Raw genomic sequence first — 27,653 nt, forward strand, 5'->3', positions numbered from 1 at the left:
CTTAATATTAAATAGTATTAAATAGTACTTAGGGCAGATTAAGGATTCTGTACATTCACTAATTTCTAATGTGAATTTTCTGGTACTTAGTTGAATCTCAGCTCTTCTTAAGGTGTTTCCGTATTTCTTATACATACGGATTTTCTTGGTGTGATTTCTCTTTTCATCTTGAAGGTTTGTTTTCTTTTAGAACGCTCTTGGCATATTTATAGGGCCTCCCTCTAGTGTGAGTTCTTTCATGTTGAGGAAGCAATGACTGTTCTGAAGGTGTATTACATTCATGGGTTTTTTGGGTTTTGTCTATTATGAATTCTCTCATGCTCTATAAAGCTTATATTTCTTCTGATGACATTGCCATGTTTATTACATCAGTGGGGTTTCTCTTCAGAATGAGTATTATATTACTCAACACAGGATGTGTTACGACAAAGTTTACTTGCAGTCAGATTTTCTTTCTAATCGCAATTCTCTGGTGCTTTCGATAATTCTTAAAGGGTGAACTGTGCTTGAAATCTGTACTGTAGTCATTACACTGGATAATGTTTGCCTCTCTTAGGAGGTTCTCAAGTGTTCATAAAGTATCTGACTCTGACTGAAGGTCCCTCTCATGTATGACATTCAAAGAAGGAAGTTTCACACTTTATTATAAGTTCTAGTAAGTCAGGTCAGGAAGTCATTTAAGTTATATCAATAAACAGACACTGTATACAAAGGACAGATAAGGCCCTCGGGTGTAACCAGGATACACTAGAGATTGAGGAAGAATGCTGATGAAATGAGGAAGAGTACATAATAGGTAATTCTGACTCTTAATAAAACATTTCTGAAAAACTTAAAATTGAGATATTTCTGACAGTATGTCAAAGACCTTGCTGTATGCTAACATTTTTGTGTATGCAGAGACTAGAATCTTGGCAGTATCCAAAGTTCCAAAATCAGGAATACCATAATTCTGTGTTTGTTTTAATGAAAATTATCATTTGCATTAGAATTAAAGTGTAAATAATTCATGAATATGGTGAGAGATTTGAAGAAAACAAAGAAGACATGAAAGTCTTGGAATTTTCTGTTAGAAGCAAGGAGCAAACTGTTTTGTATGTTGTATCATTGCTGCTCATCACATGAATTTCCTTAGTATGTAGGAAGGTTAGACTTGGAATAAAACCAGAGAAGTAAAGAGGAACATTGTTGAGTAGGAGAGTAGGAGTATCATGGCATCAGTGGCAGCAGCAGATAGCTCCTGCCTTCATCTCTGCTCTCTTTATAGGGGCAGCTTTAATGTGTCGGGAGCAGGGTGGAGGGGGAACAGAAGATATGAATACATGAGAAAAGAGAAGTGATATTTTTGATTTAAGATATCACAGTTTTATAGTTTCAAAACTTCGTTCTATTGATTAAAAATACAGGAATCATAATGAGCACATCATCTGTAGCTGAGACTTCTTTCTAATACATAGGCTGAATGCTAATGGAGATACTATATCCCTTTAAAGCTTTGCATTTTTTGAGCGTAAGAGTACCTTGGCAATAATTACCTTCTTCTGTGTGTCAGCTATACTTCAGTTAAAAAAAAAAACAAACCTGTCTTCTTCTTGTGAGGACGCCCCCCACCCCCGCAGTCTTTTATAGATTCCATCACTTTTTCTTTTCTTCTCTCAATCTCTGTCTACATGCTGGTCTATATTGGCCTTTTCTCTTCTTCTATCTTTAGGTATCCCTACAACATCACCCTTAGAGCAGTCCTTTTAAGAGTGTTGGAACCTACAAGATGAAATTTAGAGCAAGAATTTGACTTTACAGAACAAACCTACAAGAGACATAAGAGAAGCTGTGGCTCCTGTGAAATTCAGTAAATCTTTCATAGGGTAGGTGGTTATCAGTTGTGGTGTTTGCTCCCCACGTGCTTCCGAAATAAATTCAGTGGAAAATCGGGCTGCACAGTTTCATGGCTCAGAATGAGCCCATGAATATTCTTTCAGATGTACTTTCAATGACCATTTAAAAATTGCCTTTATATCTGTGAGTTGCTGTTAGATTTCTTTTTATTGCCAGATTTTAGAATTGTAAATTTAATCCATTTGAGCAAGTTTTAAGAGGTATCAAGGCTGTTGTATTTCATTAAGCCTTTGCTAAAATAGAGGCTTACTTACATAGTGTACTGAACTTAAATCAGTCCTATTCTTAAATCAGACTCTTAAAAGACATCCTTTGAGTCACTAAGCTTACTTTTTGGTGTTCATGGGAGATGTTTTAGTATAGAATAACCCTTGACTAGGCTGATACGCTGTCAAATGCAAGATATCACTGGTGGGAGAATTTATTTCTCAGATTGTTTATAGTGTTTCTTGGAGGAAGATCCTGGAGTCTGAGACAAAAAGAGACAGAGACAAAGGGAAAAGCAGTTTTTTTTTTCTCATGGAGAAGGTCAGTGGCTTTTGAGAGGTAGAGGTGGGGCAGGGTAAAATCCTTTAAGGCTAGCTAATATAAGTGCTTGTCAGGGTTTAAGAACAAAGTAGTGAATTGAGTTCCTGGAGTCCCAGTGCACTTCAGCTCCATAAGTCATTAAATGGATTTTTATTTTTGTTGTTTAACTTTTTATTTTGAGGTAATTACAGATTCACTGGAACTGGCAAAAAATAGTACAGATTATAGATTTTGATTATCTATATGAATCTATATGTACTAGAGATTCATAGGAAGTTGCAAAAATACTGCGGAGAGGTCCCACTTACCCTTCACCCAGTTTCCCCTAGAAGCTACGTCTTACATAAGTATGGTACAGTAGCAAAACCAGGGAATGGACATTTGTATAACACGTGTCTGTAAAGTTCTGAAGCATTTTTTTCTGTGTGTAGTTTTGCTATCACCTCAGTCAAGATACAGAACTGTTGCAGTACCACAGAGATCTCTCTCCCTTGTGTTAGTTAGCCCTCTGTAGTGAACCAGTCCAGTCCCACTCTTACCCACTCCCCACCATCCTTAACTCCTAGAACCACAAAGCTGTTGTCCATCATTATAGTTTATTGTTGTATTAGATGTGCGAGTAATGTAGCATCGTCTGAAAGGGGAAATGGTCTGTGAAGCAGAAGCTACTGTCTTAAGAGGTTTTAAAAAAAAAAAACCTGCTTGTGTCTTCACATTTTCTAATTACACATTTCTTTAAAATGGAGGGCTCCAGTGGAATTTTCATCCATTTGCTCCCAACTAATGCGACCGAAGATTCATTCATTCATCCCCACCTCCTTTCTGTCAGCTTCCAAGAGAGTTTTGTTAAAGGGACAAACCATTTTTCCATTGAGTTAATGATGTTGAAATGTTCTAAGAATTAGATGAATTTTTTATCCAAATTTTTATCAATTTTTATCATTTTTTATTTGAGGAGTCAGAAAAGCATTTGGAAGTTTTTAGTGTAAAAAAAAAGCCATAATTCACTGGTAATTTTATCTGGGCTCCTTGTTTATCATAATTTATAATAATGATGAAGATAGGTTCAAAGGAGTTGATGTATATAAAGCACTTAGACTAGTGCCTGGCCCACAGTGATCTTAGGGTTAACTCTTACTGCTACTGTTAAAACAACTGTTCTCAGGCTGAGAAGGCCTTTTTAAGCATAAAACCAGAAGATTAAATCACACAAAAGAGGACAGTGTAAGTATCTGGCTCCTTTAAACAAAGAAAAACCAGCCCCCAATGCAGATAAAGAAGATTGGGAAGGGATTTTCATAGAGTTTCTCTCAGTGGTGGGTTTATAGTTGATTCATGGCCCCACCCTCCCTTTTCTCTCCTTTTAACAAACATAATTACTCTTACAGTTGGGGAAATTAAAGCAATGATAATGTGGAAAGAGGATAAATATACCCATATTCAGTAAGACTTTGAGGAGAGTGACACTTGGTAGTAGTATAAATGACTCAGTATTTCAGGAGGGCAGTTTGATGGGTATCAAAGCCTTGAGAAGTTTCATCCTCTTTGACCTAGTGATTTTGCTTCTAGAACTGTATTTTTAGGAAATGTTCAGAAATGTCAGAAAAGGTGCAAGGATATTCATTAGTTAGAGCGTAGGCTTCTAACAGGAAGTGAAATTCACTTTATATGTAAAGCTTCATTATTAAGTTTGAACTCCATCAAATGCCTACATTGAGTAGTTTGATAAGTATAACATCAATTTGACACAGACACTTTGATCATGGCATTAATATTAATTTGGAAATGAAATTAATTGGTTAAAGACAATTTCAGTATTTATAGATTTAATTCTAGAAATTTGTCCTGAAATATGCCATCTTTATATAGTTACTAATATATATCAATATAGTTATATTTATATTTTTAGAACAAAAATATTTTCTAGAAGTTGGATGTTTTTAATGTAGTTATCATGTCATTTTTACATTCATGTAATGTCTGTCACTATTTTCTGTCTGTACAGGGAGGTAATGTGAAATGAATATATAAGCTCAGTAACAGTTATTATTATTTTTTTACTGTGGCATTGCCTCTGTTGTTTTATAAGTTTTCCTTCAGTAATTTCAGATCTGAAGGTTGTAATCTAGCTTTAGGTTTTAAAAGAGTAATTGATATCTTCAGAGCATTTACTGCTCGTCCACCATGTTGAAGCAGCAGTTGCTCTTTTCTTCCCTCAGTAGTCCCCATCTCAGTTACTCAAGCCAGTAAAAGGAATATGAGTCCCTCTGGATACCTCATTCTTAGCTTGCACTGTGTGGATCCAGGTTTTGACCAAGTCCTGCCTGCATCCAAAATATCTTGAATCTACCACTTTTTTCAAATACTCACTGACAGCACCCCAGTCAAGGGAACAGTACCTGTGTTTTTGGAGTATTGTATCATCATAATAACTGTTTCCTTTGTCTTCTACTTAGTCCGTTTCTTTTTGTTTCTATTTTTAAATTTTATGGACGATAGGCATACATCACATTTAAGAAGTCACGTATTTCCACCAACCCCACCCTCGGGTTGCACAACCATCCAGTGTCTTAGCTATTCCTCCTCGGAGGAATTTGTCTGGTTTTCAAATAATGTATCTAAATGCCTATCGTTTATAATTTTTAAAATTTTAGATATGGTTTATTGATTCTCTATACTGTAGAAGATGATTTCATGCTCTTATATTTTTTCTTCCCCTGACATTTACACAATTCACTTCCTCCTCTTTTTCGTATGTAGTTATGTCATAATTTTGACATGAGTAAGTAGTCGTGGCTCAACTATTCTTTATAGTCAAGCCATGATTACTTACTTAAATTTTTTTTGTTTTCCGTGAGCTACGGGTCACTAATTTTTCTGCCAGTGGTGAATATAGTGAATGCCTTCTCAGTGTGTTCAAACTCTTAGATATTGCTTCATCTTTGAGAGGCACCCCTCTTGGAATTTCTGTCCTCTTGCTAGTTAATATCTGAGCTGTTGTTCTTAAGCTGTGCTCGCAGTTGTGTCCCAGGATGTCCCTTTACTGTTAATCTGGGTATTCATAGTATTTTCTTTCTGTGTTGGTTACTCAGTTTCCTGGATCCCATGTCTTCCTTTTTCTTAACTTGCTAGTTTGTTGGGAGGAACCACATGCTCTGCTGGCTGTCTGAGAATAGGTGCATAGAAGACAAATTCTCTGAGACTTTCATGTCTGAAAATCTCTGCAGTATATTTTCATACTAAATTCATGTTGTTGTTGGACCCAGAATTCTAGGATTTTGAAGACATTGTTTCAGTTGTCTTTGACTTTCAGTTACTTTTGAGGTATCGATGCCTTTGATCCCTTTTTTCTGCCTGTGATCTATTTTTATTTTGTTTTGTGTTTTGAATCTTACAGGTTTATAATCTGTTAGTCTCTAGTGCTCTACACTTTTTGATACTAGGCCTTGATTTTGAGGGATTTTTAAATTTACTCCATTATAAAGGGCATGAGACGGGTTTTTCCTTGTCCTTTAAAGTTCTAGGGACATTAAAAAATTTTTTTTTTTGCTAAGTTGTTTTTCTCTGTTCTTCCTTAATATTTGTGTTTTTATGCAGACATGGATTCTAATTAATATAATATTTTGACTCCTATTTTGAGTTTATTTTTTAAAAGATTTTATCACCTTTATCTCACAACTCCTAAGTTGGTTTTTAAAATCTCCCTTACTGTGTTTTTCATTTCCAAAAGCTCTGTTTTGTTCTCTAAATACTCCCTCCTGTTTTTGCCTAATGAGAGCAATATCCTCATCTATCTGAGAGTAATAATTGTATGATTTTTTTTTTCTTTTCTCAGTGCTTTTGGGTTTGTTTGTTTCCTGCTCTAACTCAATTTCCTCAGATTGGATAGATTTCCTCAGATAGATTCTGTCTCTTTCTGGTGGTGGTGATTGCATTATAGCAGGGTTCTTAACCTGTTTTGAACCTTGGGTCCTGTGGCACCTAAACAAAGCCTGTGGAGCTGAACCCCTCTTTAAAATCAAAGGAAATGAATTCTATTAAAATAACACTTACCAACATAGTTTTATAACTGTCACTTAGCAATATATATGTGCTTCTTTATTAACACATTAAGACCCAGAGATGGTGAGCTCGTAATTTCAAACTAGTGATGAGTATAAATGATATTTTTGGTCTATCTACCAACTGTAATGTGATATGAAAATTTTTCATCAGTGACAAAGTCACATGTATTGCTAACTCTTCCGTAATCTGTACGCTACATTTATAATTAAAAGGAATGTCCTATCATAGGTTGGTATAAAATAAATATTTAATTTTTGACATCCAAGTTTATTAAGCCCTGTGAATTCTGTTGACAGACCCTGCGGGGTTATCAAGAACTCTTATTAGAGGTTTCGTCACATATCTGGGGTGGTTGGCTGTCAGCTAAACAGTGAGGTACTGGGAAGCTAATTGGAAGCTCTGAGTAACCGAATGGGGCTTGACAACTACTAGGCTTCTCTATACATTGTAGGAAGCTTAACTTTCATTATCTGTAGGTCCTTCCACTGGGGACTTAAATCTCTTCAAAGAAGAATCCGCCAATCTCCCTGTAGAGTGTAAGTCTAGTTATCTGTATTCTCACAGACAAGTAATTTTCCCTCTTATATTCTACTAGTAGAAATTGTTTTTGTGATTTAACTGAACGGTTATAGTATTAGATATGTTCCTGTTAAATAAAATGGCTCTAGGAAAGGACACAACTGTCTTTTATGTTTTGAAACCCTTAATATAACAAGAAAACTGGGCTGTTTCATGAATTTATTTTTACTCATTTTTTCAGGAGCTTTCAAGTTGTGGATGGAATAAAAGAGAAAAATATAGTTCTGCACCAAATGCTGTTGCCTTCACAAGAAGATTTAATCATGTGAGTTGCTCTAAGGTTTTGATAATTTAGTTTCTGAAATCTGGCGTTCCTCAATATATTTTCATTAAGTTGTTTAACTTTTCACATCAATGCTGGAATATTTTCAGCTACAATCTCTTCGAACATTGTCTCTCTGTATGATCTCTATTTTTTTCCTTCTGTAATTTCTCTTGGAAATTTAATGGGGCTTGCTATTCTTTTCTACCTGTATCCTAACCTTTCATATTTTATATCTGTTTCTTTATGCTCCATTTGGCATGGTTTCCTCAGATCTATATTTGAACTCACTAATTCTCTTATAGATGGGTCATATCTGTTTCAAATCTGTGTGCTTTTACACTAGTGTCATTTTTAATATTTCTTAAATCATTTTCAACACTTTATTTTATAATTTCTGTGTTTTTATCCAAAGACCTTGGAGTACTAATTCTCTGTTATTTCTGCTGATCCTTACACAAAATGGTTTGTTTTCTTATGCATTTTGTAATTTTTGATTGAGAGCTCATGTTCATTTAAGCTTTATCTGTGCCTTATCTATGGGAATTCTGCTGCTGCCTAGATCGAGGGTGTATCTCTTCTGAAATGCTTTTGTTTGCTTTTGCTGGTACCAAGGACTATAATGGCTTAGTTCAGTTTTTCATAAGTTTTGGTTGGGAACATCGAGACTCTTTGCTATAGTGAAAATTCAAACTCGAAATCCACTTAAGGGCTGGTTAAAAATTCTTAATGAAAAACTTTTCTCCATCTTCTGTATTTGTCTTCCCCTGCCAGTAAGTGAATTGTTCTAGCCTACATTTTTCACCAAGATTACAGCACTTTGCAGATCCCTTAGATAGACATAGTGGTGGTAGAATAGAGATGGGTAACAGTGTATTTTGTCTTGGAAGGATTATTAAATCCTGAGCCCCTACATCACTGAGAAGAAACTCTCTCTGGGCAGGTACAGTGCCCTTTCTTTTAACCACTGCTTTGCCTTTGTTTCCTCCCCCCCCCCCCCTTTTTTTTTTGCCTCTAGGGGAAATCCTTTCATTCAAATTAGCCAACTTTTTTTTAAGAAAAGAGTTTGTTGTCTTTAACCCAGCATTTCTAGGAGTTTGTAGCATACAGTTTCTTGGGTTATTTGGTTCACTGTATTCCCCAAAATGAAGTGGATCAAAGTTTTTATATAAAATTATTTATTTTTTTTTTTAAGATTTTATTTATTTGACAGAGAGACAGCCAGGGAGAGAGGGAGCACAAGCAGGGGGAGTGGGAAAGGAAGAAGCAGGCTTCCAGCAGAGGAGCCTGATGTTGGGGCTCGATCCCAGAACACCAGGATCACGCCCTGAGCTGAAGGCAGACGCTTAACGACTGCGCCATCCAGGCACCCCGGATCAAAGTTTTTAAAAATTAGATTAAACCATTAAACTAGGGATATAGAGCAAGCATGTCTATAACTGAATTTTATATTCAAGGTGTATACAGTTATATACTCAAAATTTTTCTGAGTTGGTCAGAATTTTTCATCACAGTAATATTTTTGCTATACAAACACATTGTCATAATATTCACAAATTTGACTTTAGATTTTAACCATATTATTCTTAAATAAGCCAAAAAGTTGTCAGAGTCAACAATGTCACATTTATCCTTATTCCAGATTACAGTTGATCCTATAATCTTACTTAGTTTCTTCATTACTCTATTAATTTCTCCTAGTAGGGACATAGGAGAAAATAGAAAGAAAAAAAAAAAGCAAATTTTGAAAGAAGTTAGAGTCTTTTAGAAGGAATCTATGTGCACCATTTTTTTTTAAAAGCATTTATTTATTTGAGAAAGAGCAAGCACGAGTGGGGAGGGAAGAGGGGCAGAGGAAGAGGGAGAAGCAGACCCCTTGCTGATCAGGGAGCCCGGTGCAGGCTTGATGCAGGGCTTGATCCCAGAACCCCAGGACCATGACCCGAGCCGAAGGCAGATAATTAACCAACTGAGCCACCCAGGCACCCCTTGAAATGCTTTTATAAAGAGACATTTTCCCTCTTCTGGTATTTGCTTGCCCAGAGGTTCATTTCCTGTAAGCAAGGGAAGATAAATGTTTGATTCTTTCCCTTTATTTAATAATTTTGAAGATAATGAATCGGTGTTCTGTCTTCCTCTAATAGTGACCAAGTAGTTTTTGTTTTTGTTTTTTTTTTTTAAAGATTTTATTATTTATTCGACAGAGATAGAGACAGCCAGCGAGAGAGGGAACACAAGCAGGGGGAGTGGGAGAGGAAGAAGCAGGCTCATAGCAGAGGAGCCTGACGTGGGGCTCGATCCCATAACGCCGGGATCACGCCCTGAGCCGAAGGCAGACGCTTAACCGCTGTGCCACCCAGGCGCCCCAAGTAGTTTTTTAATACCATTATGAACTCATAAATTTAAATGCATACGATGTGTTTCAACCTGTTGCAGTTATTATCTTTATTGAAACTAATATTGTTCAATCTTTGGCCAGTGGAAGTCTTTTCAAGTTGGCATTTACATCCTTTGTCATAACCCTAGTAGTCTTGAATAGTTTCCTTGCCATCTGCTATACAAAGATGTTTCAGGTTCATTTTGTCCATTACCTGTCCCTCACCTGGAATCGACATTTCTTTAATAAGTCCTGGTTTCTTACCAGGGAAAGTGGACGTGGATGCTGGAAATGCTCATTGCTATGGGAATGACAATTTCTGTGCCTTTTTCAGCAGAGATAGCTAGGATATCTGTGTATCATACACATAAACATAGTCATACAACTATTTAAAGATAAAGCGTCTCATGAGTTCATATTGATACTTCTAATTCAGATTCAGGACCAGAGTTTTACTTCCAGCTTTTCTGTATTACATCCACACGTTCTTTCTTCCACATCCAGAATTCTGGTTTTCAAGGAACACAGGCCATGATACAATACCCTATCATATACTCATTTGCTTTATCCCACATAACAAAATAACAGACTCAGAATAATAATACTAATACCAATAATGTTATTATTGCTATGGATGTTTTGCAGATGTTCTGTTTTTTATAATTGTACTATATATTGTCTAAGCACCTAGACATTATATAATGTACTCTCTTTTAACCCTCCTTTAGTCTTAGTTCTATGAAAAGGTATCATGCTTACATTTGTGTTTCTCTAGGCATTTTGGTTGCCTGAAGCTCGTTCTCTGTTACAGTACTCAGGAAGGGCTCATTAGAACAGTAGTGCCTGCATTCTTCCATGCTGACAAATTTTCCTGTCCTCTCTATAAAATTTTCTTTCCTTGATATTACATTACTCCATGTTTTTTCCCTGACAGTGTTGCTGTTGAAAAGTCTGATGATAATTACATTTTCTTTTCCTTAAAAATTACTTTATCTGTTTGTCTCAATGGGCAACATATTTTTTCCCAGTAATTTCATTGAACTGTATCTTAGTTTTGGTCGTTCTGGATCAGTATTCTCAGGTGTGATTGGCTTTAGCTGGGACTGTCATCTGGGGAGCACCTACACTTAGCCTTTCCAGCATGATTGCCTCAGGTAGTTGTTGGACTTCTTATGTGGTAGTTCAGGAATCTCAGAATGTTCCAGCAATCGAGGCAGGGGCTGTGTGCTCTTTTATGACCTTGTCCTGGAAGTTAGCATCAATTTTGTTAATCTTCTGTTCATCAAAGCAGTCACCAACCTGTCCAGGTAATATGACAGATGACATACACCCCAACTTTCAGTGAAAAGAATGACAAACTTTTTGGCCATGTTTTAAAATCTTGATGGTATTTAAGACAAAATCTTGTCTTAAAATTTGTCTCAAATTTAATAAAGTCAGTGATCATGCAGTTTAGATTGAGTTCACGGGTGATATTTGCTATGGTTGTTGATCAAATATCAACAAGTATCATCAAGTATAGCTTTTGATATATTTTAGAAATAAACTTTATCAGAATCAGGGATAATTATTGCCATTAGTAGCCCAAATATAGTAACAAATAATGAGGATGGCTTTGTAAAATATACATTTTATATTTACATATGTACATTTGTAAAATATATACAAAATATGCATATTTTGGCAGTTTATTGATGAAAGTTGTAAGTAAAATCTGAAATGTTTCTCACTAAAACAGGGAACGAAATATGAGGTAGTGGCACTCTTTTTTGCACTGTCATTTCTTACTAATATACCGTTTTTAGATTCATAGAAGTTTGAGCCAACTGATAGTGCTTTGACTTTCTTTTCATAGTAAATGAATTAAAAATTATGTTGCATTATATCATATGGTAAGCAAACAACTTTCATCTACTAGTAGATAGAGCATTTTAGTAGTCTTATAGATAGATCTAGTCTGCCTTCTGATGAATGATTTTTTAATCTTTTTTAAAAGAAATCGTGAATAACGGTTTATTGAATTAGAAAGCATTACATGATTTTTAAAATACAATCTTAGTTTAATTTTAGAATGACTTACATTTCTCTTTAAGACATTTTATTTCATTTTATTCATACCAAGAAACACTTGGAATTCTTCACACTTATGATTATGCTTAATGTAAATAAATGGCAATGTGGGATTACACAGCCACAGGAAAATTGTGCTGTAAATAGCATATTTTATAATGTCTGCTCTTAAATCTTACCTAATTTTGCCACAGTGTTTCAGAATACAGCAAAATCATAAGTATTGGTATAGTATTCATGTTGTATCACACTGGTTTTATTGCATTCTTCTGTTAGCTCTTTTCCTTCAAAATTTGTTTGCTTTTACAAATCAAAATTCATAGTGATGTTTTTATGTGTGTGTGTAAGCACAGATACACGTTATCTGTATCTGTCTCTCTGCACATACATATCATATATATATATATATGTATATATATATATATACATATATATATGAAGTGTATGCAACATCTGAAGATCGGGTATGTATCCAGTTGGAAAGAGAAAGTACGGTTTTGTTTTGTTTTTTAAAGATTTTATTTATTTATTTGACAGAGATAGAGACAGCCAGCGAGAGAGGGAACATAAGCAGGGGGAGTGGGAGAGGAAGAAGCAGGCTCATAGCGGAGGAGCCTGATGTGGGGCTCGATCCCGTAACGCCGGGGCCACGCCCTGAGCCGAAGGCAGACGCTTATCCGCTGTGCCACCCAGGCGCCCCTGAAAAAGTACGGTTTTTTAACCAGCTATAGGTAGTTCATCAAGTAGCTCCTGTCATGAATTGGATCCTAGGGAGTAAAGAATCTTGCCATTCAACTATTTTTCATTTTTATTTGCAGGTAAGCTTTTGGGTTGTTAGAGAAATTCTTCATGCTCAGACATTAAAAATTAGAGCAGAAGTTTTGAGCCACTATATTAAAACTGCTAAGGTAAGAAATTACTTTTGTTTTTATTGTTTGAGTCCAGCCATTCAGCAGTGTTTATGAGTGAATGTTTGCCTGTGACACCTCATTTACTATTTATTAACCCTGGAAAATAAGGCCTATTGATTAGTATGTCAGTTTTTTCAGTTGGGTTCCTGTTTTCTTTGCCTTTGCTTTATTCCTCCTATCTTCTTCCCTTTTATATCTTTCCTCCCTCTCTCAGAGTAGCTGGATTATATTATTTATTTGAGTGGAAGTAGGCAGAGATCAGATTATGGTGAAGTATGATAGTTACAAAATATTGGACTCTTGTGCAGGTAATTGGGAAAGCCTTACAGGATTAAGTAGGAAAATACATACCAATTTTTTGCTTTTTGGAATATATCACTGCCAACCATGTGGAGAATGGTAAGACTTTGTTTATAAAAGAATAATGTAAAGCGAATATTAACCAAATATGTTAATTGGGTAGTTGTTGTAGGGGATGGATAATAAATGCAGCAAGAGAAAAGGAACACGGATTTTTCAAGGATGGTCAGAATTTAGAGAGGAGGGTGAACAGGGCATTTCACAAGAGGATGCTAATATTTTATTAAAACTCAAAACAACTCCAAATTTATGTTAAGTTCACTAAAAGGTGGTATAAATTGTAGCCACATTCTTCATTATTCTTGTAATAAATATATAACTTACCTCACATCCGGATGAAAGTGGACTGAGGATACCATTTTTACAGTTTTAAATTATTGTAATTATTTTAAAATTGTAATTGCTGTGAGTTGTTAACACTTCCCATATTTTCCTTGAGCACCTGGGAACAATTGTATTCTAACATTCTGTGGCACTAGGTGGCAGAGCTAGCTTTCTAAATATGGTATTTTGTGGCAGTGTCATAAAATTTTTAAAAATATTCTCTGTGATATGTTCGATAAATAGTGCGTTTTAGCTAACAGAAATTCATGTCTTTTCTCCATAGAGTCTGAATTTGTTTTATTGTTTTCTGGTATTTTTATTAGTTTTTTTAATGTGCTTTGCGTATTCCATTCAAAACCACCAAATTCTGCCTGTCAGGGTTGCTGTTATCCTCCTCATCAAGTAATCATTTAATTCCAATTCAGACTCTTAGACTTTTAAGTTATATTTGACAGTAGTTGCTTTCATCCCAAGCCCTAAATTCATAACGTTTTTTGTCGTGCACCATTTCTTAAATCCCTCCATTCTGCCTCTCTGCGTTCTGTATTCAGTCTGTATAGAACTGGCAGGTCTTTCTCTTCTTTAAGTAGATTGTATCAGGGTTCTCTAGAGTGGGAGGACAAATAGACATATATATAAAATATATAAAAAAAAAAACTGAGGAATTGGCTCCAGTAGTTGGGGGAGGGGGCTGGCAAGTATGAAATCGATTGTAGGGCGGATGGACAGTCTAGAAGCTCAGGCTGGAATTGAAGGCGCAGTCTTGAAGCAGAATTTCTTCTCTGGAAAACCTTAGTTTTTGTCTCTTAAGCGATTTCAGCTGATTGATTAGATGCAGCCTACCATATTATCAAGTATAATCTCTCTTAATTAAAATCAACTGATTATAGATGTAAACCATATCTACAAAATGGCTCCACAGCAACACCTAGATTAATGTTTGTTTAAATAACTGGGTACTACAGTCTAATCAAGTTTGACACATAAAATTGATGACAGAGACAAAAAAAAATTTATAAAACAGATTTAAATCATCAAAAGAATGATAAGGTGGGCATCCATATACCCACTGCCCTCTTTGAATTCCCATAGGTCTCTTCATATGTGATCCCCTACCTTCCCACTACAAAAGAAACCATTGCCCAGAATTTTGTTTGCTTTTCTTTTATAGTTTAATATATGTGTGTGTCTCTGAATCATATATTGTTGTGTATATTTTCAATTTTGTTTAAATTAAATTATTTCCTAGTTACTTTTATACTTTTAAAACTTGGGTTTTTTTTTTACTCCGCACTGTTACTGAGTGGTTTGCATATACCACAAATTCTACATGTACTCTAGCTTGGATAATTTCCAAATTTTTGTTGTTATAAACGCTGCTGCTATATAGCTTTCTTGTGGGTGTCTCTTGGTGCTCATGGGAGGGTTGAAGCCCTAGAAATATAGAGAGAACAGAGAAATTTCTTTAAAGAAATGACAATTAGACAAATAACTTTCATTGAATGTGATGAGAATGAACATTTTTTTCTGTGTTGGCCATTTAGGTTTTCTCTCCTGAAATATCTGTTCAAGATCTTTGAACAATTTTCCCATTATGGTGTTGGTCTTTTATTGATTTTTTTTGAGTTTTTTATTTAAATCTAGATGCTAGTTCTCTGTTATATGTTTTCATATGCATCATTCTATTTGTGACTTGTCTTATCACTTTTCATGTTATGTTTTGATATATAGATATTTTAACTTTAGTAGTCAGACTTACTGATCTTTAATTTTTATTGTCTTATTTAAGCATATCTAATTTAAGAAAGTTTTATAGGTTTGATTTTGTACCTGAGTATTTAATCCATGTGAAATAAATTTTTTATGTAGGTATGAATTATGAATTACTGTTCATATTTTTCATATGAATAATTCTGCCACCATTTTTTTATTGACGTATCATTGACGCACAATATCCTGTTAGTTTCGGGTGTACATCATAGTGATTCAGTGTTTTTATACATTATGAAATTATCTCAATGAGAAGTCTAGTTACCATACAAAATTATTACAATAGTTTTTACTATATTTCCTATGTTGTACATCACATTCCCATGACTTACTTATTTTAGAACTGTAAGTTTGTACCTTTTAATCCCCTTTGCCTGTTTCATCTACTCCCCCAAACCCTTCCCTCTGATAACCAGCAGTTCATTTTCTATAAATCTGTTTCTGTTTTGTTTGTTCATTTGTTTTGTTTTTTAGATTCCACATATAAGTGAAATCATACTGTGTTTGTCTGTCTTTGTCTCATTTATTTCACATAGCATAATACCCTCTAGGTCCAGCGAGGTTATCACAAATGGCAAGATTTCACTCTTTTTTTATGGCTCAGTAATACTGCATTGTATCATATATACCACATCTTCTTTATCTGTTTATCAGTGGGCACTGGGTTGCTTCTGTACCTTGGCTATTGTAAATAATGGTGCAGTCAACGTAGAGGTGCATATATCTCTTTGAATTGGTGTTTTCATTTTCTTTGGATAAATACCCACAATTAGAATTGCTGGATCATATGGTAGTTCTATTTTTAAATTTTTGAAGTACCTCCACAGTGCTTTCCGTAGTGACTGCATCAATTTACAGTCCTTCCAGCAGTGTGTGAGCAGTGATTTCCCCACATACTTGCCAACGCTTGTTATTTTTGGGGTCTTTTTTTTTTTTTTTAAATAGTAGCCAGTCTGACCAGTATGAGAGGAAATCTTATTGGGGCTTTGATTTGCATTTCCCTAATGATTAGTGATGTTGAGTGTGTGACACCATTTTTAAAAATCCTTTGTTAAAGTGATCTTTATTTTATTTAACCTGGGAGTCTCTTTATGTCACCTTGTTCCTAAAAAAATGCTATTCCAGTGGTGCCTGGGTGGCTTAGTTAGTTAAGCATCTGCCTTCAGCTCATGATCCCAGGGTCCTGGGATTGAGCCTTACGTTGGGCTCCCTGCTCAGTGGGGAACCTGCTTCTCCCTTTCACCCCTGCTCCTATTCTCTCTCTCAGAAAAAGAAATAAAACCTTTAGGGAAAAAAAAATGCTATTCCAGACTTAGAGTTTTGTGTATTTTATTGTTTGTTTGTTTTTTACTCTGCTTGGGATTCCTTGAGCTTCCTGACCCTAGGAATTAGTGTCTTTTCAGTAATCTAGGAAAATAATCAGCCATTATCTGTCAGATATTATTTCGAGCATTACTTTTTATCATCTTCTTCTGCAACTCCAACTAGATAAATGTTGGCCTTTTTTCTCTATGTTTCATGTCTTTTAACCTTTGTTTCACATTTTTTAAGAACTCCGTCTTTTATGTTGCATTCTAGGTAGTATCTTCATATTTAATCTCCATTTTATTTGAGGCCAATACCTGATGTTGTTCTCCATTTGTGAATTCTTGTTTCCTTATGTTTTTTAATTTTCCATTTTTTAAAAAATTGAGTTCATATTTCTTGAAACTTTATGGGAATTCTTTGAGACCTGAGTTAAGGTGATATATTGGTCAGAGTTCTCCAGAGAAACGGAACCCCTCCCCTTTCCTTAGCTCTATGTTCAAAACGCATTTTTGTCTTGGAGTCTGTTGGTGGTGGGCAAGGAACATTCTAAGTGATTTTCAGATAGGACCATTAAGATGTAAGCATCTGGTAGTATGAGGAAATCTGGGAAATTAGCAACAAATGTCGAGTAGATTTCTTGGCAAACTAATGGAACCTAATGTTAGTTCTGCAAGGAGACTGTAAAAAGCAAGGTCTAGTATTGGGAAGCAAGTGAATATCCCAACATGAGTGAAGAACAAAGGATCAGAGGATTCAGGCAGGAGGAAGCAGGAAATTAAAGATAGTGGAAAGCAGGTTTGAACCCTTACCCTGGAATTATGAGGGTACTGAGTAGGAAACCAGATTAGGATCCTGGGTGCAGACCCTTTCTTGAAACTGGGATCATAAGGCAGAGGTTTAGTATTTCAGTATAAGGAAGGCGACTCCTTATTAGAAACTGGGGTGCATGATCATACTGGGTAACTTGATACTGAACCTTAACTTTGGTTTTCTTAATATATTACCGAACTAGAGGTAGATTTGTTCCCAGAGCTTGAGAACAATGCCAGGTTAGAACACGGAAGTTCTGTTCTGGGCCAAAATCAACTTATTGTAACATAATGGGTACTCTAAAGACAAATCTCACTAATGAGGGTAAGAAGTACTGGAACACTGCTTTCTAAAATTGCCTAGATTTTACTTGTTAATCAAAAGTTTTCTTGGGGCTCCTGGGTGGCTCAGTCATTAAGCGACTGCCTTTGGCTCAGGTCATGATCCCCGAGTCCTGGGATCGAGCCCCGCATCGGGCTTCTTGCTCAGCAGGAAGCCTGCTTCTCCCTCTCCCACTCCCCCTGGTTGTGTTCCCTCTCTCGCTGTCTCTCTCTCTCTCTGTCAAATAAATAAATAAAATCTTGAAAAAAAGAAAAAAAAAGAAAGTTTTCTTTCTTTCTTTTTTTTTTTTTTTAAAGATTTTGTTTATTTATTCGACAGAGATAGAGACAGCCAGCGAGAGAGGGAACACAAGCAGGGGGAGTGGGAGAGGAAGAAGCAGGCTCATAGCAGAGGAGCCTGACGTGGGGCGATCCCATAACGCCGGGATCACGCCCTGAGCCGAAGGCAGACGCTTAACCGCTGTGCCACCCAGGCGCCCCAAAGAAAGTTTTCTTATATTTATTCTCATTATTTTTCATCTCTCCTCCCCCCCTTTTTTTAAATCTTCAGAAACTATATGAGCTGAATAACCTTCATGCACTTATGGCGGTGGTCTCTGGCTTACAGAGTGCCCCAATCTTCAGGTTGACTAAAACATGGGCGGTAAGTCATCCTCCTCGTTAATGAAAGGGTTAGACTTCCTGTTGGAAGTAAAGATGTATTTCTTTCTTTTGTAGTTCTTAGTAAGGTTAATATTATGATAATAGATAAGGACCTTTAAATTAGTTTATAGTCTATTTTTCTGAAACGTGCATTTTCCTCTCAGGTGTTACACTAGACTTGTCAGGTAATTTTTGGGTAAATTATAGCTTGGTGCTTGGTTTTTGCCATTTAGGAAATCATTTCGTAGAATCTGTGTAAGCATCTTTGACAACATAGCATTTCATGTTTACTGATGGGAAAGTGTAATTTTTCTTTTTGCATTTACTGCAGTTTTTTTGCATTTGGTCTTGTGAAGATTAAGCTTTTGGAAAGTTCAAGGAGCATCTGAATTGGAACTTTCAAAGAATATTTACTTATTTAGATTTTCATTATTTTTTAGTCAGTAAACTTAGATTTTTTTTTCCCCTGAGGAATAATGAAAAGTCGGGTAGTTAACATGGGATTATGCACTGTTGCTGCACATTCTGATATATGTTAATTGTATTTGGTTCTATCACTTTGACACGGTCAGGGTGTGAATTTTGACTTCTTTGAATCTATGTACTTCCATATTTGAGTGATGCGATACTGGCCTCAAGCTTTATAGGTATTTTTCATTTAGATTTTATATAAGTAAAATTTTAGATCCTTTTAAATCTCTTATTTAATAGTATTCTTTGGTGTTAAGGAGGAATGATTTTGTTTATTACATTTTATACAAAGGAATACTGTGTTCTTGGGGTCCTGTGATGAAGAGATGACTGACTTTTAAAAACTTTTTTTTCCCCCTATCTAAAGTATAACTGTTTTTAATTAGCCTAGTATTGCTTTTACTTTTCATAGAATCTGAAGAGACAGATGTTTCTCATGAAAACCAGGGTGGTTTTCTGTTTTGGAAAGACATTAATATGAAAGCTTATGATCCTCTTTATATTTTATTTGCATTTTAGAACCACCTGGGTGAAGGGTTTTCTTACTTTAAAAATTCTTTTTAATAAGATGGCCTTATTCTCTTAAAATTTGAATTTCATTGGTGAATGGAAATGATTATAAATATACCGTAATGAATTCCATCTTTGAAGTTTTAGGGAAAAGAATTATACTCTGATTTATATTGTGGTTTAGAAATGAGATACATTTCCCTCAAGTTAATTTTTATTTTCCTTGAAGATACTTTTGTTGTCTCCCTCATGTATTTGCATGGAAAAGAATTTTTTTTATTTAGTAACAATTTCATTATTAATCTGAATAAAATCTTTAGGGTTTATATTAAATTTTAAAATAGTCTTTACTGTGCCAGGCACTAATTGCTTGGCATACAGCAGTAAATGACAAAAAGTCCCATTCTTAGGCAACTAACATTCTACTGGGAAAAGATAAACTGTAAATAAATAAATGATAAAAATAGTGATGAATACTCTGAAGAAAAATAAAGCAGGTTAAATGGGATAGAAGAGAAAACAGGGAAGTACAAGGGTTGAACAACACAGGGATTAAGGATGCCAACCCCCCTGCACAGTCAAAAATCCACGTAAAACTTTTGACTCCCTCCAAACTCAACTACTAATAGCCAACCGTTGGCTTGGAAGTCTTACCAATAACATAGAGGTGATTAACACATATTTTGTATATGTGTCATATACTGTATTCTTAAAGTAAGATAGAGAAAAGAAAACATTATTAAGAAAATCATAAGGAAGAGATATGCATTTACAGTACTGTGCTGTGAAAAATTCAAGAGTAGGGGCGCCTGGGTGGCTCAGTCGTTAAGTGTCTGCCTTCGGCTCAGGGAGTGATCCCGGCGTTATGGGATCAAGCCCCATATTGGGTTCCCCCACTGGGAGCCTGCTTCTTCCTCTCCCATTCCCCCTGCTTGTGTTCCCTCTCTCTCTGGCTGTCTCTCTCTCTCTCTGTCAAATAAATAAATAAAATCTTTAAAAAAAAAATAAAGAATTCATGAATAAGTGGACCCACATAGTTCAAACCCGTACTGTTTGAGATTTAACTGTATACGGTAAGAGGATCTCTGTTAAGTGATAGTTGGGTAGAGAGCTGGGAGAACTGAGAGAACCATTTGTGTGGAAATCTGGGAGAAGAGAATTTCAAGCAGAGGTTATAGCCAGTACAAAGGCCCTGATAACGTTCAAAGAATAGCAGGGCGGTCAGTGTTGACAGAGTGGAATAGGCTATGGAGTAGATGATGGCAGGAGATGAGTCCAGAGAGATTGCATCAAATCAGATAATGGAGATGCTGTTTACTGATACTCTGGGGGCATAGGGAAGGAGTGTGTCAGCAGCAGGGCAGGGAGGTTCTTTCTTACGCATACCAAGTTTGAGTTGGCTGATAAATATCCATGTGCAACTGAAGGTCAGAGCTAGGTGTACAAGTTAAAGGGAGGAGTTAGGGCTAGAGATATATTTTTTTGATCATGAGCATAAAGATACTATTTAAAACATGGGGTTGGATAGGATCACCTGAGTCTAAGTACAGATGAAGAGCCCTGGAACCCTCCAAGATTTAGAGATTGGAAAAAGTGAGGAGGAATCAACAAAGGAAATATCACAGTGGGAGTTTTCCACAGTCAGGTAATGAAAGTGTTTCAAGAAAGAGTGATCACCTGTGTCAGATGCTGCTAATAAGTTGAATTTGGTGAGAACTTTGAGATGGCCATTGGATATGGGCAGTTGGAGAGGATTGGCAACCTTGCCAAGAGGGGTTTTGGTATAGTGGTGGAGTGAAAACTGATTGGATTTGAGAGAATGTGGAGAAAAAAATGGGACAGCAAGTATAGAGAATGCATTTGAGGAGTTTTGTTGTAAAGGGAGGGGTTTAGGTGCTGCAGAGAAATCTGGCAGCTAGAGGGGAATGTAAGACTAGAGATTTGTGGCATTTTGTTTTGTTTTTGGAAATGAGATCCATGACAGTATGTTTGTATGTTGTGCAATGATCTAATAGAAAGAAAAATGGTAGGAGAGCAAGAAGTTACTCTAGCAATACCCTTGATCAGGCAGAAGGGAATTGATTCAGTAATGTAGCGGAGCAGGAACAGTTGATCCATTTTAACAGGAGAGAAGGGGATGCGTTTGGTTACAGATGCAGGTAAGTTGGTAGATGTGATGGTGAGATTCTGTGGAAATTCTTCTGATGTTTGTTTCTTAAGACATATAAAGCAGAGTCATTAGTTGCGAGTGATGGGAGAGGTATTGGTATTAGAGGTTTGAAGAAAGAAGAACAGGTGAAAGTCATCTTAGAAGAGTGTGAGAATGAACTAACTAGGGAAATAGGGTAGGTTTGGTATGGTAGGCCTTATATTGAGAATTTTGGTCATGATTTTTAAGGTGAAACCAGTCAGTGAAGTCATGTATTCTCTAACCAGGTTCAGGTGCTCAGCATAAGCCTGGAGTAGTGACGAGAATTGTATTTAACCGGTGTTGGAATCTTTTAAGTCTTGTTTGTACCATAGAGGGGTCAGGGATAGCACAAGAGATAAAGTGGGTAAATGTACAAGTTGTTTTAGTGATAGGTAAGGAATTTAACCCAAGTAAAAGAGAGAGAAGGAAGAGTGAAAAAGTAGTATTGGTAACTGGATTGGAAAGTCAGGTGCAGTCAGTACTTACTGGATTCAGAGTAGAGGCTGAGAGTGGTAGAAGGTAAGATTATTGAATGGAAGAGAAGTCAGGGAACTGAGTGAGATACCAGGGTAGTAAGAGTATCATCTGTGTGAAGATTACAGTCACCAAGATACGAAAATAACATTGGTTGGTGGACTCTTTCTCCAACTACTAACACCTTTAAGGTATAATGGGAAAAATGACTAGTAGCTCTATTAGTGACAGAAACATAACTGTTATAATCTAGTGCTGTCTTGTCCAGTATGGTAGCCACTAGCCAGATGTGGGTATTACATTTAAATCATTAAAATTAAATTTAAAATTTAGTTCCTCGTTCATACTAGCCATGTTGCCAGTTCTCAGTTGTCATGTGTGGCTAGTGGCCATTGTATTGGGCAGCACATAGATCATTTTCATCACGCAAAACTCAGTCAGACAACACTGATCTAGTGCTTGAACTTAGTAGAAGCTGGAGGATGTTTGAGAGGAAAGAATTGTGAAGAGCAAGGAACCAGGATTGCACCCAACTCAAATCTAGGCTCCTGTTACAAAAAAAGAAAGAATGCGTCAAGTAAAGGTTAAGGATGGGGCTTTTGCAGGGGATGGACCATGAAACCCAGAAGGTACGGTTGGAAAGGTGTAAACGGTCTGAACATGCATCAGCAGATGAATGGATGGACCAAATGTATACACGTAGAACGGAATATTGTTTAGTGTTAAAAAGGAATGAAATTCTTGGGGCGCCTGGGTGGCAGAGCGGTTAAGCGTCTGCCTTCAGCTCAGGGCGTGATCCCGGCGTTCTGGGATCGAGCCCCAACGTCAGGCTCTTCCGCTGTGAGCCTGCTTCTTCCTCTCCCACTCCCCCTGCTTGTGTTCCCTCTCTCGCTGGCTGTCTCTATCTCTGTCAAATAAATAAATAAAATCTTTAAAAAAANTAAAAAAAAAAAAAGGAATGAAATTCTGACACATGTTACACCATGGATGAATCTTGAAGACATTATACTAAGTGAAATTAGCCAGACATGAAAGGACAGATTGTATGATTCTGTTATATGAGGTGCCAAGAGTAGTTACATTTCTAGAGACAGAAAGTAGAAGATGCTTGCTAGGGACCAAAAGGAGGGAGGAATGGGAGTTACTGTCCAGTGGGTGTGGAGTTGCAGTTTGGGAAGATGAAAAGAGTTCTGGCCATGCATAGTTGGTGGTGATGGTTGGTTGAGAACATGAATGTACTTAATGCCACTAAAGTGTACACTTGAAAATGGTTAAAATAGTGGATGTTACATTTATTTTACCACAGTTGAAATAAACGGTTTATTAAGGTGACTGAATATACAAACAATACACGAAATCAGTTGTATTTGAAACAATTTGAAAATATCACTTGAAAGGGTGCCATTTACAATATCAATAAAAGAAACACAATAGCAAACAATAAATGGAATAAATTATGCAAGACTAATTTTTTTTTTCAAGTAGTGATCTCAGAATGCTTTAATTTGCCTTTGTTTAAACCTGACCAAGTAGAGTCCGTGAAAACTTGCCCAGGCATCCCCAGAGTGAGTGTCCAGAGTAGGACCATAACAGGTGATGTAGCTGATTAGCTTCTTCCTTACAGGTTTTTTTTTTCCCCCACCAAGGTTGAAGGCTGGGTTCTCTTTTTCTTTGCCATGTATTTGTAATACCAACCCTTGAATATATGCAAGACTTATATGCAGAAAACTATAAAACTTTACAGGAAGTCATTAAAGAAGAACTAAATAGATGGAACAATATCCCTTAGTCATGGATAGGAAAGCTTAAAGATGCCAGTTTTCCCCAAATGTATGTGGAGATATATGCACCTTGAATCAAAATCCCAGTCTGAGACAAGATTCTTTATAAAATTTACATGGAAGTGTAAAGGGTCAGGATAGCCAAGCTATTTCTGAAGAAGAAAATGGGGTGGGAGACTTGGACACTTGCCCTAACAGATATCAAGATATTTTGTATTATTTAAGTAATGTACAGTTAGTGCAGGTGTAGACATGTCGACCAGTGGAACAGAATAAAGAACCCAAAAATAGATAATTGCTTTTATAGAACTCTGATATATGACAGTGGTGGCATTGTAAATCAGTGGAGAAATGAGGGGCTCTTTATTAATTGGAGCTGGGAAATTGGTTACCATTTTGGGGAAAAAATAAAATTAAGCCTCAGAAGTCATTGTTAGATGAATTAAAGACTTACATGTGAAATAAAAAACTTACAAGCTTTTAGAAGAGAAAAATAGCTTAATATCTTGGTATGAATAGATTCCAACTTGGAATATGTAAGGGTATTTCAGATAAGATAAAAAAACCTCAAACAATGAAAGAAAAGATGAAAAAATTTTACCACATTAAAGTAAGAATTCCTGTTCATCAAAAGATATTTTATTTTATTTTTTTTAAAGATTTTATTTATTTATTTGACAGAGATAGAGACAGCCAGCGAGAGAGGGAACACAAGCAGGGGGAGTGGGAGAGGAAGAAGCAGGCTCACAGCGGAGGAGCCTGATGTGGGGCTCGATCCCATAACGCCAGGAGCACGCCCTGAGCCGAAGGCAGACACCCAACCGCTGTGCCACCCAGGCGCCCCCATCAAAAGATATTTTAAAGAAAATTGAAAAGAAGCCCCAGGATGGGGAAAAATAACATGAAACAGTTGTAACTGATCAAGAATTTATATCTAGTGTGTATATAGAAATATATTATTTATATATATATGTATATAAAGAAATCTCTTACAAAGCAAAAAGGAAAAATAGGCATAATGATAGTGCTTCAGAGAAGATGACATTTACAGGGAGGCAGGGAAAATGAGTGAACTACAGCCACAGACAAGATTATGGGTGAACCTTCAGTGTCGGAACATTGAATGAATAAAGCCATAGATTAAAAATGGTATGACATTCTTTAGTCAAAAATCAAATAAAATTTAAGAGAATGATAAACACAAAATTTAGGAAAGAGATTACTATTTACTTAAAGATAGTCAAAGGGGACACCTGGGTGGCTCAGCTTTTGGTTCAGGTTGTGATCTCAGGGTCCTGGGATTGAACCCCTTATCGGGCTGCCCTCTACCCACACTTGTGCTTTCCCTCTCTCAAAAAATAAATAAAATCTTTAAAAAAATAGTCAAGGGAATTGGATATGGAAGAGCACATAGGTAGTTGTGTTATTGGTGTATAGTTCTTAGGTTGGAAAATTGATGCATATATATTTGTTACAAAATTTAAGAATAAATCAGTTTAACAAGAAAGCCATATCATTGACTAATGATAATTGAGTGTCATGAACAAAAGATTATAATTAATCCGCATCCAAGTTTCAAGGGAAATAACATATTTATGCAAATGAACACATCTGTACATACTGTATGGGGATACAAATCAAGGTGGTGAGGGGTGATCTGGGAATCATATATATATATATTTTTTTCTATTATGTTAGTCACCATACAGTACATCCCTGGTTTTTGATGTAAAGTTCGATGAATCTTATATATTTCTTATGGTGACTGACATGAACAGGGATTCATCCAAATTTTCCCAAAGTAGATTGTTATGGTAATGTGGTGTAGAGATCTGGGCAGGAACAGTTGGAGTTCCCACATTCGTGCATCAATGAACATGTGAAGAGCTTTGTCCCTGGTTGTCATGCTCTTAGCCAGAGGAAAAGTGTGGTGCCTAAAATATACAGAGTTGGAACTTTGTGAACCACTTTGTTTTCCCCTTTTTGGAGGGAAGAGTATAGTGAAGTAACATCGTAGGGATAACATTGGGAACATCAGAAAAAGATCTGAAAAGGAGAAAAAGAATCAGGACTTCTTAGATATAGCTTTGGTACATGGGCTTTGGATGAGTTTCTGAGCTATCATTGGACACACCTTATTTTAACATCTAATTCTTTTGTCCATACTCTTCCTGTAAATAGTCTTCCTAAAACAAGTCTCTGCTATCCCACACCAGATTGAATCCTTTTAATCTGGTTATTGATTATTGTGAAAATTCCAAAATGTAAGTTATTTTTATACATACTATTTTTTTTAAGATTTTATTTATTTGAGACAGCATGAGAGCGAGCACGAGCAGGGGGGAGGGGCATGGGAGAGGGAGAAGCTGACTCCCCACTGAGCAAGGAGCCCAGTGCGGCGCTTGATCCCAGGACCCTGAGATCAGGACCTGAGCCATTAAGCAGACACTTAACCGACTGAGCCACCCACGTGCCCCTTTTTATACATATTAGACCATGTAGTTTTTTACTACAGTTTTGTGCTTCAGATGTGCAAAATCAGTTGTGTTTCTCCTGATATTGTACCAGTTTTTGAATGATTGATTTAAGAAAAAAAGAATAGGTTTATTGTTATCTTTGCCATGTCACATTACTATATTTTCCATATCCAGATTCTCTGGTGAGAGAGGAAGCGATAGTTGGACTTACCAGAGATTTGTACCTGATCTTGAAAATGCTAATAAAGCATGTTGAAGCTGGGCCAAGCAAAAGATGATGCAGCTGCTGTTTTAGACCACGGACTATCTATCTAAAATATTAAAACAAAGGACTCCTTAAAATCTTTTGTTTTAAAGAAGGAGGAATACTGGTCAGACGTTTTTCCGATAGAGATTATCTGAAAATAATTCGCATCTTGGAGCCCATGAAAAAATAAATTCCAACATGAATCCCAGTTGTACTACTTGTAATACTATATATAAAGAGTAGTGGATTTGGCTCCAGAATAGTCTTCATCTCCAGAACCAGACGAAGACACTGAAAAACAGGGACCTGTGCCTTGGTGGGTAGACGACTAAGAGAGTATTAGTATGTTCTGCTTCTTGCTAATCTTGTAATCAACTTTGAATCTGTCTCCTCATCTCTAAATTTATCTTCAGATTTTCTGTTAACCTCGTAGAATTAGATGAGCATTTTATAGGTGGATGTATTTTGTATGCTAAAAAAAACATTTATGACATAAAGTTTATTACATCATAATGAAATAGTAACTTCATATGGTTAAAGAAAAAAATATTTTCCAGAGTCTTTGAAATACTTAAAAACATATTCTGTGAATTTTTTAATTAATATTTTTTAAATATCCTTTTTAAAATTCAAGTATAATTAACATAGTGTTAGTCTCAGATATACAATATAATGATTCAATAATTCTGTATTTCTCAGTGCTCATCAAGATAAGTGTTTTCTTAATTCCTTCTATTTTACGCACCCCCCCCCATCTACCCTCTAGCAACCACCAGTTTGTTCTATATATTTAAGAGTCTGGTTTTCTTTTCTTAGGGTGTTTGTTTTGGTCTCTTTTTTTTCTTTGTTCAGTTGTTTAGTTTCTTTAATTCCACACATGAGTGAAATCATATGATACTTTTATTTGACTTATTTCACTTAGCATTATACCCTCTAGGTCCATCCATGCTGTTGCATGATGGCAAGATACCCTTTTTTTTAATGACTGAGTAATATACCATGGTATATCTATATATATATACCACCTCTTCTTTACTCATTCATCTGTCAAGGAACACTTGAGTTGCTTCCATACTCAGCTACTATAAATAATGCTGCAATAAACATGTTTAAGGAGTACATACTATCTTTTCAAATTAGTTTTTTCATTTTCATTGGTTAAATGCCCGGTAGTGAAATTACTGGGTCATATGGTAATTAGATTTTTAATTTTTTGAAGAACTTTCATACCATGTTCAACAGTGGCTGCACCAGTTTGC

At 36.1% G+C, this 27,653-nt stretch overlaps 1 protein-coding gene across 3 annotated transcripts in view; it reads left to right on the forward strand.

Moving 5' to 3' along the window:
• The window catches only part of RALGPS2 (Ral GEF with PH domain and SH3 binding motif 2), a 158,137-nt gene that overhangs the window by 54,679 nt on the left and 75,805 nt on the right, over positions 1-27,653 (forward strand). For all 3 annotated transcript variants that reach the window (XM_034666777.1, XM_034666778.1, XM_011220946.3), the window contains exons 5-7: positions 7,250-7,333; positions 12,596-12,685; positions 18,152-18,244. In XM_034666777.1, the coding sequence (XP_034522668.1) occupies positions 7,250-7,333; positions 12,596-12,685; positions 18,152-18,244 (267 nt within the window). The remainder of the gene's footprint in view (positions 1-7,249; positions 7,334-12,595; positions 12,686-18,151; positions 18,245-27,653) is intronic.

This window comes from Ailuropoda melanoleuca, chromosome 8 (assembly GCF_002007445.2).
Source record: "Ailuropoda melanoleuca isolate Jingjing chromosome 8, ASM200744v2, whole genome shotgun sequence".
Lineage (NCBI taxonomy): Eukaryota > Metazoa > Chordata > Mammalia > Carnivora > Ursidae > Ailuropoda > Ailuropoda melanoleuca.